The sequence below is a fragment of the Prunus avium genome, chromosome 7 (genome assembly GCF_965620075.1).
Source record: "Prunus avium chromosome 7, drPruAviu1.hap1.1, whole genome shotgun sequence".
Taxonomy (NCBI): Eukaryota; Viridiplantae; Streptophyta; class Magnoliopsida; order Rosales; family Rosaceae; genus Prunus; species Prunus avium.
In genome coordinates this window covers 22,814,951-22,828,500 of record NC_142290.1, presented here as the reverse complement: position 1 = coordinate 22,828,500, position 13,550 = coordinate 22,814,951, and the positions used below count along the sequence as shown (strand labels likewise).

General features: G+C 34.6%; 1 protein-coding gene across 1 annotated transcript; it reads right to left on the bottom strand.

Annotated features, from left to right (window-relative positions):
• Positions 1-4,427: 4,427 nt before the first annotated feature.
• LOC148293155 (mitogen-activated protein kinase kinase kinase 1-like) lies at positions 4,428-12,131 on the bottom strand. Its single transcript, XM_088244423.1, has 7 exons — positions 11,889-12,131; positions 10,382-10,448; positions 8,652-8,714; positions 6,400-6,572; positions 6,116-6,188; positions 5,165-5,287; positions 4,428-5,058 (listed from the first exon to the last, which is right to left on the bottom strand). The coding sequence occupies exons 1-7, from the start codon at positions 12,038-12,040 to the stop codon at positions 4,861-4,863; spliced, it is 849 nt and encodes a 282-aa protein (XP_088100549.1). The 5' UTR covers positions 12,041-12,131; the 3' UTR covers positions 4,428-4,860.
• Positions 12,132-13,550: the final 1,419 nt, after the last annotated feature.

Below are 13,550 nucleotides of genomic sequence, written 5' to 3'. Positions count from 1 at the left end.
TTTAGGCGTGCAATTACCAAATTGTAAGGGGTTTTTGGCAGTTGGTGTACGTAACTTAGCATACAATTGGCAACCTTTTTGCATTTTCAGAATGCAATTACCAACTGACTAGTCTGTTATTGCAATCACCAATTCCTTGTAATGTGGATCCATATCCTTGTAAAATAAGGATTTAGAACAGTAAGGATTATGAGAACCCTAATGTTGTAATTGTTGTGCAAAAATCTGTAAATCACTATCCAAATCGTGTAATTTACATGTTTTTGGATCATCCTTACAACGTTATGGTACTCTCGTATCTCAAAATTGTAAAATCGGCCCTTAATCTTGTAAACTCTCATTTTATTATAATAAGGACCCAATTTACATCCTCAAGGTCCGGAGTTACAAATTCCTTATAATGTGGATCCATATCTTCGTAAATGGGGATTTATAACATTATGGATTATGTGAACCCTAATGTTGTAATCCTGGTTCAAAAACTTGTAAATCGCTACTCAAATCATGTAACTTATGAGTTTTGGGATTCTCTTACAATGTTATGGTACTCTCATATCCAAACTCTTGTAATACCGATCCTTAGTCTTGTAAACCATCGTGTTTACTAGAATAAGGACCTCATTTTATATCCTAAAGGTCTACACTTATCAATTCCTTGTTATGTTGATCAATGTCCTTATAAAATGGGGATTTACATGGGAAGCTAGGGGATTGGTAACTTTCTTTTCCTTCATTATCTCATTTAGTATTTTATTATGTTACTGTAGGGGCTTTTTCGTTCCGGCAGCTATTGCGGGCCTGGGCTGCCGTAAGGAGAAAACTGAAGAAAATATCCCCCTTGTGTCTGAGTTCAAAGATCAAACCCCAAAATGTTTCGAAAGGGTTGTAAAGCCTTAGGAAACATCTTGGTTACCTTCACCAACGAAAATAATGGCTGCTTACAGATAAATTCTTGGCTTGGCATGAGAAGCTTGTGGCATGGGAGCAAAATCGACATGAGTTTAGCACCGAAGAGAAAATTATGTGTACTTGGGGGAAAAGGGGAGTGTTAAGGTAAGAAAGAGAAGGTTTGCAATAAGATTTGGCTGAGAAAGGAGGGAGAGAAAGGGATGGGTGGCTTGATTGTTTCTTCCGGCAACTTGACAGAGACTTTGTCAAGTGTTGGAACAATCTGCCAGAAGAAGAAAAATGGGGGAGATGGGCAAGTAAAGCACGAAAATTACTGAGTTTGCAGGTGAGAGAGGAAGCTTGCTCTCCAGATGTGTGTTGTCATGATGGGTAGGAAATGCCTCTTTTTATAGGCGCTGGAAGCTACCATTTTCCAAGAAACCCTAATGGCTTCTATCCAATTTGGCCAAGTCTTTCCCTTCCTTTCTCCCCTCATCCCTTCAATCATCTTATTTTGGTGAAATCCACTCTGCCCAATCCCACAAAATCAGGGATTTTTGGGAGCTCAAGGCCCTTTCCCGCAGCTACCTCAGAACTCCCATTTTCAGCCATCTCCTTCCTTTCCTTTCTTCCTTTTTTTATGGCCAAGTCTGATGAGGGAAAGAGAATGGGTATGCATGCTGGTTCAAATGGTGATCTGCGCTTCAATATCCCTTGGTCCTTTGGAAGTTTTTACTTGAAACGTGTTCCTCTCATGTGCTGGAACTTCCTAGCAACTTTGCATAGTGGACCTCCAGACTTCCTTTCGTGGCTTTGTTCTTCAGCCAGGTGCTAGAGCTTTGCAGCTCTTCTATTGTAATTGTATGGGCCAAGTTGGTTTATTGAGTAAGTGGACTATCTCTATCAAGCATTGGGCTTTTTTGGTTGAGTCAATAGGCTATTTTGGTTGGGCTATTTTGGTTAGGATATTTTGGTTGGGATATTTTGGTTAGGATATTTTCTCTTTTGTGCTCACCCACATGTTTGGGCCTAAGAAATGGGCCTGAGTTCCGAGGCTCCCAAGCAACCCCGGGACTTCCATTTCTTGGCCCATCAATGGGCCTTATGTCAACTTATTATCATCCATACCACAACCCACTCAAGCAAGCCCAAGGCATCTTGCGTGGTTTGGGCCCACTTAAGCTTGTAGCGTGGCGTGTTGCTTATTTGCTTGGCAAACTTTCGCGTGCCCAAATCGGGTTTCTTCTCGATAAGGTATTACATTGGGCCGAGAATTTATTTGGGCCGAACTGTGGATTTTTTGGGCCTCAACAGTTACAATACATAAATAAAAAATTTAGTATTTTAGTTGAAATTATACATATTATATGTAAATACTATCTTTACGAGTGGATATTCTTATTAAACAATTGTTTTATGGATGGGAAAGGGGAAACCTATGTAACAAGGATATGAACCAAAAATCAGAGGAGGATCATAAGGGAAATTTTTGTGGGAACATGAATATGAGGATAAAAATGTATTAAATTATTTATTTAGGCATATAAATAAGTTTGTAAAAGCATATTTTGAATATGCTATGAGTCATATACAAGAAATAATATATAATTTTAGTTTTAAGACATTTCTCTCAAATTATTTTAGAATTAGCTTGAGTTCTAAAATTTCGTACATGAGAAGCGAATAAGATGGTAACTCAATCACTTTCTTCCCCTTCATTACCTCATTAAGTATTTTTTTATGTTACATACTTATATAAAATTTCAAGTATTTTAATTGAAATTGTATATATTATATGTAAATATCATATTTATGTATTATAAATTGACTATAACGTGCAATATATATTATTGAAGTATATATTCTTATATATTCTTATTTAACATTTTTTTTATTGATAGGAACATGAACCAATTATATTACGTGATATGAACCAAAAAACAGAGAAGGATCATATGGGAAATTTTTGTTGGAAGATGCTATGAGTCATATTTTATTATTAGACATTTGTTTAAAGTTATTTTTAGAATAAGCACGAATATATATATATATAGTGTGGCTTCAGAGTATGGTCATATAATATTTATTATAATATAAGTCGATATTTATTGATATTATGTCTTAAAAGTTGAATATATTATCATTGATTGATATTAAACACGTAAACGAGTTATACTATGTAGTCGTATTTTGGTTCCTTATAGTAATTTATTCACATTTAAGAAATAACAAAACAAAAAGAATAGTTTAGATGTTCAAAAATTGTTTTTGGTTACAAGTAAAAAAAAAAAAAACAATTTCAATTTGGCCAATTGGATTTATATAAATTTATCCAAGTTTTATTGATTTTGGTTACAAGTTATATAAAGCGACCCCTAATAACTCATGAATTATGAAAGAATCTGCAAATGTTGTGAAATAATTAAAATAATTGTAACAACATTATGGTCCACCCTAATCTATAACACTGTAGTGCCCTAATTTACAAAGAAAATGACACATAGTACCAAGTAAGAATGGACTTTGAGGAGTATTGGCACTAAAAACTGAATAGATGGAGATGAGTGCAACTTACAAGAGATGGACGATCGAGAGATCGATTGAATGTTGAATGCCGATTCTTCCTGTCCTTGGATGCTGATCCTGAATAGAAAGAAGTCGAGACTCGTAAGGTCTATGGACCCGGTGTGGAACCAGCCTAAGACCCTCCGATGCCGAAGTAAGTTTGTTGTTTTAAGAGCTCTTGCTGTTGACCATATTAAAGTATAAAAGTCAAGCTGAAAAGTCTTACCCCTGTATTGTAGTGGAGGGGCCTATTTATAGAGGGCATTTAGTATGCTTAGTGATCATTTTCGATGTGGGACTTGTGGGAGGGCCTTCTGAGGTCGACATGAGTCTTTAGATATTTTGGGCGAGTACTTCGAGGTTGATTCTCTACAATCGGTAAGGGATGTCGATTGTAGACGAGTTGGGCTCGTAATGGCTGTTCGCAGCTTTGAGACAATGCCATCGGTGGCCGATGCCGATTGTCCGAGGCCTTGGGTACTTGGGCGAGTTTATAAGATCCACGTGTCGTTGTACGAGTGGAGTGTCAGATATGGTACAAACAAGGAGTAAAATTATGTCATTATCCTTGTAAACACAATTGAAAATCTTGTAATCTACAAGAAAATTTGTAAACTTTCTACTTTTATACTTGTTTTTCTTGACTTGTAATCCTAACAATGTACTATAAAATCCATGGCCATGTTAGGAAAAGAATATAAATTTATAATATTTTGTGGATTTCTACAAAAGTACAACCATGTAACATAGAGTTCAAGTAACATAGTTCTTATTTTAGAAATTGATTTCAACCAATTACATAGACAAAACTCGAGGTGAAAAAATTTGATGGATAAAGACTTTCGAGCTCTCAAATAAATGTTGATGCGCATTCACCAATTCTATGAAACAAAAAATTAAAACTATCAACCTCAATTGATTTTTAAAAACTAGGCATAAAATACAAAGGAATTAACCACAACTAGCCATCATAATTCATATAAATAAAACCAGAAACTCATAAGAAACTCATAATGAACTTGAGTAAAGTTACAATGAGGTGATATATCGAAATCAAAAGAGAAAAAAAAAGTCAAACAGGTCTCATAAAAAAAAGTCTAAAACGATAACTTTAGAGTTATATAAGTAAACAATTTGACAACTTGCATAACAGGTAACCAATTTTTTAAAAAATCTGGAAATATCATAAAGGAATGTATAGTGCATACCACAAGCCCTCCTACTTTCAACATTTATCGCTTTCACATTTTTTATACCACATTCATACCACCTCTCTAATAGAGGTGGGCCCCATTGTATTGGTGGGCTCCACCTCTATTAGAGAGGTGGTATGAATGTGGTATGAAAAATGTGGTAAGCCTAGCATTAACCATTCACTTATAGGTAAAAGCGAGACGACGAGGGAAGTCAGCATGATTGACTTGTTGCACAGGTGGGTGGGTCGGTCATTCTAGCATATTCCTCCAGCACAAATGGATGATTTAAGAGCTGGGTAGCAGTGGGACGATCACGTGGATCAATTTGCAAGCATCTCTGAATGAAATCTAGTGGATGCTTCGGGAGAGAATCAGGAATGTTAGGGAGGATGCAATATAACGCACGTTCCTGTCAAAGAGAGGATGTATCAGTCAGAGCTATTAGATCTATCATCATCATCATCTTTCCGAATCATAAATAATTCAAATTTACGTAAATAAATCATGGTACGTACCCCGTCAAACTCCCACGGATGGTATGGAACCTTCCCGGTTAACATCTCCAACACAGTGCAACCAACGCTCCATATATCAGCTGCAATCCCATAACCTTGGCCTCCTTTATTCGTCTTAAAAACCTGCACAAGCATAAATTCTGAAAAATTCAGACACGACAACAAACTCCATGATTTTAAAATTTTAAAGTCTAGGCATGATCTTAAATAAAGAACATCATTAGATCCTTTACCTAATACATAAAAAATGATATTCAATCTAAGAGCCCACATATCTTCTTACACAATTGTGGAATAGTCCGCAAATACTGTAGAAAATTTCTAGAAGACTTGATAAGAGCTCATATCATCGTAGACGGTAACAGAATACATATTATATCACTACTAGAAAAAAGGGTAAAAGCCACAGTTTTCGTAGCCACAGCATGCAAACAGTGGCTATTACTATAAGAATTCAACTCTCCAAAAAGACCCAACAAATATTTGTAGTGTGAGAACCCAACAATAACCCTTCCAAGTGAAAATAACAACAGAAGAACTTTAACCTAGAGAGAGAGAGAGAGAGAGAGAGTTATAACCTTAATTTTCATTATTTGTGGGTGATTGGTTCATTATTTGTAGGATAACATTATTTTTCAAGGTGGGTAAACTAATATTTGCTAGGATGTGTTTTTCTTTTCATAATCTTGCACTCAAAGTTATTTAATATTTGTGTTTCATTAGTGTTTGAAGCAACCATAAAATCTATCAGTGTCGGAAGGATGAACTTTTGAGAACTGACACTACACAAATATATAAAAAGTTAACCTAAGGAGCCATCCACAATACAGATCCACTGAAAGAATGACTGCTTCTCCCATCGATTATCTGAGGACAAAAATTCACCATCATGCATTCTGGAAATTACTGAAGGCAACAAACAGAAAAGGTTTGGAGCATTGAAAGACAAACCCTTGCCAATCCAAAATCAGCAAGCTTCACAGATCCACATGTATCCACCAAAATATTTGCGCATTTAATGTCCCTAATTACAAAAAACGAAGAGATTTGAGAATGTAGCTCGACAAATAAGGACATTGTTAACCCACAGCCACTCTTCTTTTATTTCTCATTTTTTAGGATGACTCTACATGATATGGTGATATTCCAAGTAACAAATGCTCATAGGGAAATACAGAATCTTCTAATGATCAAACATCATTAACCATAGCTATACATCATGTCACATGAAGTACCTGTGAATCACTTTCTTGTAATGAAGATACTCCAAACCTTGCAGGATCTCTCTTGTGTATTTAGAGGCCTCAGAATCTGGGAGACCTAATCCTGAGTCACTTAATTTCGAATAGAGTTTAGATAAGCTTCCCAGCTCTACAAGCTCCAGGAACATATAAAGTTTTGATTCGTCCTGCAAAGATTATTTAGACAATGTATATAAACAACAAAATGGTGCTCACAAACAAGTAGATTTGAGACAAGTACAGGGGCTATGGAGATCCAATGCCTTATAACCTAAAGCACGGTATGAGAAAATTTATGTTCAACAGGAAACCGTAGTGAAGCATCAGAAAAGTAACAAGAGAATGAATCCTAAGTTAATAGTCTAAGTGTTTCACAAGCCAATATACTCACTAGTATTTCATACTAAATACTTTTGGATACAAGAGAAATAGATCAAATATGCTACGGTTAGCTGCTTCAACATCTTTCAGGTAAATTGTGACAAGAAGTCAGTGATTGATATTGCTTATAATCCAGTTTAACAAAACTTGTTGAGGTGGATAGACATTTCATCAAAGAAAAATTTGAGAACAAGATCATCTGCCGATCCTTTGTAAAGTCAAAATATCAGTTAGCGGATGTCTTGACAAAGGATGTCTCTGAACGAGTGTTTCATGACTCACTTACCAAGTTGGGCATTAGTGACGTGTATGCACCAACTTGAGGAGTGTTGACGTGAGTTAACCTAACAAATAAAGGAGATTTATTTCCTAAGTTAATTAAGTGATTTATTTACTTCTTTCAATACAGTTGACAATCCTTGTATAATTAGGGTATATTCTCCTACTTAATTAATGTATCTAATTCCTTATAAAGCACACTTGTAAATTCCTATATAGTCCTCCTTACTAAGAAGAATACCATCATCCAAAAGTATTCAAACCAGTCATATTTTAGCACACCTAGTTGTTGCTAATGCGGGGAGTGTTAGGTTGTGTAGGTTGTCACGAGTGAGAATTAATATGAATGATATTTGATCTAATTCAGTGTATCTTTCTTGATTGTTTTTTGTGCTTGTGGTATAAGTGCCATCCATATCATAACTCACTCAGTTTGTGAGTGTTGATTTTTTGAGTGTTTTTGAGTCATTCCTGTTTCAACGGAGAAACAAGCCGAACTTCCAAAAGCACAACCAAATGTTGTTGAGGATGTTTTGGATGTCAAAGAGGTGAAATTGAGATGGGGTGATTCTAAGTAGTGCCACCGCACAGGTTCCTCAACTTTAAAGGACCACCAATTTTTTTTTTTATGTATATATTATTTATATTGTATATATATGCAAGCATGTATACATGTACATAATTATGTGCTTGGCGAAGTTGGTTGTTGTCTTCAATGAATATTTTTGTGATCATTAGTATCTTTATAGTTGCATGTTGTAACGCAAAAAACCAAAAAAAAAAAACAAAAAGCAACAAAAAAAAAAGGACACATCAACTAAAACCACTATAGCCGTGCACATATGAAACTCTATTTATCAATCTCAAATTTAAAGTGCTTTCTCCCACTCAGAACAAAAATTTCATGTTGGTTCATTTGAATGTCCCCATTTAAGTTTCACACAGAGCCCTTAAAATCTCAGGATTTTATTGTTTTATATCCCTATTCTTTGTTGCCATTTGTTTCCTACTGAGTAAAGCTTTCATTATGCTCGTATAAATAATTTCAACACACACGCACACACGCACATACTAAAGTGTGGAATGTCCCCATTTAAGTTTCACATAGGGCCCTTAAAATCTCAGGTTTCTATTGTTTTATATCCCTATTCTCTGTTGCCATTTGTTTCCTAATGAGCGCACGCATGCACACACACAACCATTAATTTTTTTCGCCAATTTGCCCCCGGACATCAAAATTTGTCACTTCCCATCCATCCTGCAGTCAAGTTGGAGGTTACTTTTGTCATTTCGCATCTCCACCAAAACACCAACTTGACGGCAGAATGCATGGGAAGTGGCAAATTTTGACATCGGGGGGCAAATTGGAGAAAAAAATTAGTTCAGGTCCTTAATTTTCTTTAAAAAAGGATATGGGGTAAAACGAAACTTAGGTACAAGTTCAAGGGGCAAATCACCAGTTAAGCCTATATATATATATATATATAGGGTTTAGGGTTTAGGGTAGTGTTAATTTGGTGGATAAGTGTGTATCATGACTTTTGGTGTACAAATTCAAGCTCAAAAGCAACAACAATAGATTGTACCTTATCTGTGCCATAACATCGAACTATGTTCGGGTGCTGAAACTTACTCAGAAGAGAAATCTCCTGGAATATAGCAAACAAAACCAAGAATGAGAAGAAATATAAAAGAAACAGTAATCAATGCAGACCTCTCTAATCATATGAAGGAAGCTCTAACTCATCATCACAGTCATTCAGATCTTGACTGAGCCGTTGATCATGATCTTGAGTTAATGGCTGATGATGAGTCAGAGCTTTCCCATCATACACAATTACTGAATTATTTGAGGCCCGTTTGATACCCATTTCAAATTTAGTTTTTAGTTTTCATTTTTTATGCTAAAGTATAAAGGAAAATGAGAGTGAGAATGAAAGTGACGATGAGATTGAGAGAGAGAAAGGATGGGAGGGAGGAGTAACAAAAGTGAAAACAAAAACTTAAAAATGAAAACAATTTGAAATAGATTTCAGTTTTTAGTTTTCATTTTTTATGCTAGAGTATAAAGGAAAATGAGAGTGAGAATGAAAGTGATGACGAGATTGAGAGAGAGAGGATTTGAGGAGTAACAAAAGTGAAAACAAAAACTTAAAAATGAAAACAATTTGAAATAGATTTCAGTTTTTAGTTTTAGTTTTCACTTTTGTTACTCCATCCCATCATCCTCTCTCAGTCTCATCTTTACTCTTATTCTCACTTCCATTTGTTATAAAAGTTATAGTTTTCCTCTTTTTGTGAAAGCCAGAAGCGAAACCCTTTATAATAAAAATAATATATAAAATGCATTGGAAAGTCTTTTATTAAGACTAGCCCCTTAGCACATGCTCACGCATGTGCCAATTGGTTTTTTTTTTTTTTTAATTTTATTTTTAGAATTAAGAAAAGATAACATGGGTAGTTATGTTCCATAAAAGTAGGACCTATTATCTGATTTTGTTTTTATTTTTATTTGTTTTTATATATAAAAAAAATGTGAATTTACTATATTATCCTCATTTAATTAATAATTTCAATTCTTAATGTTTGAATTAACAAGGGGCATTTTCTGGCATTTTGAATGTTTCACCTTTCTCTGTCTTTTGCTTTATATATATAGATAATAAGTAAAACTAAAGTAATAAATAATAGGTAAATAAAAGTAAAATGAATTAAGATTATGAAAGTAAGCTTGGTATAGTGAAACACGTCAAAGACGTTATCCTAAAGCCTTTGTAGCCTCCGTACATGCAGGTACTGATGGTCTACAAGACCCCAAAATATGACCTCCAATACACAAGCTCAAGGTCCGCTATGAGCACGTTCACAATCGGATATATAAGTTTCCAAGTCACAGAACCGTTGCCCAAAAATAATAATATAAGTAGAGAAAGTACGAAATATAGAAGAGGAGAGAAACAGATTGTGGTAATGGTTGTGTTATATGGTAGTTTCATATTGTGGTAGTATGGTATATAGTGTTGTCTTAAATGTGAATGAGGAGTGGCCTTTTATAGGAATCCAAGAACATATAACCCGTACAATAAGTAAAATAAAACAACCAAAATAGTTAAACAAATCAAAACGGTAAATTTTTTAAAACCTTTTTAAAATTCCAACACCATTCTCCCTCTTTTCATTCTATACTTTAGCACAAGATCCTGAGCACTAAAAACTAAAATTGAAATGGTTATCAAACAGGCGCTTAATAGCTGAGTAAAAGAGACATGCAAAATCAGGACAAATGATGCAACACAAGCCTCTGTCACGGTGTCACCTGTTCAAGCTGCTTAGTTGCCTGTTCACTTAAGGAAACTTCCTTAGCAGCAAATAAGAGGTCGCCTCTGCAGGGAAACATGAAATCACAATCAAGAAAGATGTGATGAAATATCAGATACTGAAGGAAAGATAAGATATATAGAACCACTTTCTTAATAAGATTTTTATATGAGTAGAGGTATTAACTATCGGTGTTGACGGAGATTCTGACTAGAACATGGCTTAATAAGAAAGCTGTGATGAAAAAACATATTCTAATTTCTAACCAGCCAAAAACATGGCCCAACTCGTCAGCAGCCGCGTTGCTGCCTTGAATGGCAGAGCCACCAGATCGAAAATTACAACTAAATGAGAAGTCAATTTTGGGTTAGATACTCATATTTTAATATAATATTAGAGCTTTACCTTCAAGAGGGTGGGGTTGGAATCCTCCAAACCAAAGCCTCATCCCCACATAATTCCAAGAGGCTAGTGTTTGTGTGTACATTTGATATACATTGTTAACTAATTCCTTGACAATTTCAATTTGGAATTAGAGCGAACATGAATCGAAGTGAATATGAGGCATTCTCATTATATTGTTTCACACTAAAGGTAATGCGATAATAAAACTTCAAACATATAACAGACAAAGAAGTCGCGAACCTTCCGATAATAAAAGCAACTTTCATACATGCATATACATCTCCAAGCTACTAAAGAAAGCCTGAACGGGCCGTACCCTCTGTTATTTTCTCAACCGCTATCTATAAACTTGACAATTAGTCGCAATCAAACCAAATTTATCTTTTAGTTTTAAATGCTGATCATTACTTCCTGATCTTATTTTGTATTCCTCCAAAACCTACTCGATTCAGCCCTATGACTCTGCTAGAACGATTCAGCACTACATATCAAGAAAATATTACCACGCGGAGCCAGAAATTTTATCAAAGAGGGTCAATCTTAAATAGCGAGAGTGAGAATTTTGCCTAATTCAATTAAAGAAATCACGAGAAATCTTAGGAATTATAAGGTGTGTTTATGTGTTAGAAAAAAGATACTACTAGAGCCAAGAGGGATTTTGTAGTGTACTTAATTGTTATAGGATTTAATTAATAAACAAAGAAAAGGAGAAAATGAAAAAGTTAGTAAACTCAAAAGATGAGAAAGGTCAGCTATGTAATATAGAAAGTAATTCAGTAAAATGCAACACATATAAAAACAAATTATCAAAGGGTGAGAAGGGTCAAATGACCCTTGTAGGCCTTAATTGGCTCCACCCACGAAGGAAATATTTTGACAATCTGACACCTGAACTTCACTTTCGATATGTAAATCTACCCTGAAGCCCCAATTATCAAAAATTAAAAATAAAAATAAATAAATAAATAAATAAGCCAACAGTGTGCAACTAACAAAGAGATTCACAGATCAATTGAAGTCAGTGTAGCAGTTAAGAGATCTATAATAAAATTGAGGATCTATATATCCATTATAAAATTGACCAGTACGTGAGCACTTACGGAGCCATTACGCTCCACACAGTGCCGTAAGATCCGCTACCCAGCTCATCGATCTTTATGCATTGATTCATAAAAAGCTTGATATCCTCGTATGGAGGAACGTCCGGGATGGTCAGTAGGGGCAGGGGCGACGTGCTGGAGTGAGCAGCCATTGACAGAGTTTGCTGAATGAGGGGATCGGGTTTTAGAAATTAAAGATTTTGAGTGCGTTTCTGCATTTCTGACATTATATTGGACGATCATTAGAGTTTCGTTCACTTACGACTTCTTATGTCGGCAAATGATTTACAGTTTTGTTACCAAAAAAAAAAATGATTTACAGTTTTCTTTTCTTTTTATTTCGATTCACTGTCTGAAACCTCCCTGGCTGGGTGAAGTGTGACTGGCGCAGGAACCAACCCGGTAAAAATAGAAAGTACACATTCGACCGACCAGCGATTTTTAACACTCGCGCCCTCTTCTTTACTTTACTTTTCTTTTCTCTTTGCAATAATATCACAAAACGTCCCTGTCTACGAAACTATCAGATTGCATCATTATTGTTTTTTTTTTTTCATTTCTGGTCCTCAAGATTAATATGTGTGCTCACAGAATTAAAAATGAAAAAACCTTGGTGCATAAAATTTTGGTTTTTCATTTCTAAATTTAATAAACACTCTTAGTTTGCTCATGTGGCATATATGTAGAGCCCACGTCTCCAATAAAATAGTGCCGCATGTATTTAAAATACAATATATATATATATATATATATATATATATTTAAATCATTTAAAATTTATAAAATATTGGTTTTTTCATTTTTAAATTTTATGAATTTTAAATTGTTTTTTAAAAAGTCCATTAGTTTGTTGATGTGGCATATATGTGGAGCCCACATCTCTAATAATATAGTGTCACGCGTATTTAAAATACAATATATATTTTTAAATAATTTAAAATTCATAGAAAGAAAAAAAAGCCAAAATTTTATGAATTTGAAATGAAATAAAAAATTTTCATAGGGACCATTTGTGAGCATACATATTAACCTTGAGGATCACGAATAAATTATTATAAAAAAAAGACTCAATTTGATAGGTGCGTGAACCTCAGGGACATACTGTGATATATATATATATTACACATCAACAAACTAACAGAGTTTTTTATGGAACCTCACGACAAGGACCATTTGTGAGCATTCATACTAACCTTGAGGATCACAAATGACAAAAAAAAAAAAATTAAGGACTCAATTTGATAATTCCGTAAACCTTAGGATTAAGTGGGCATCTACAATATTTTACTATCATGAAACACCCATAAACAAAGGATTAAGAACAATTTTGAAACACATTCTGTATCAAATAGTACATAAACATTCCTGATACAAGACATCATAATCCAAAAGGCATAGAGACATGTAATGCCCACATATATAGAGATAACAAGACCAATGATCACTACTACGACAAGAGCTTCCCCCTGATGAACATAATAGATTATTCCTGATGCAAGACAACATCAAAGATACACCAAAATACATTTTATTTATCTAATGAGCATAAATTAAAGTAAAAGAAAAGAAAATTGATCACAACTTTAAAAAAAACTCACCATTAACAATATTCTTGGTCATCACTCTCCATATCTTGTCACAAGTCTTCTGACTCTTCATTGC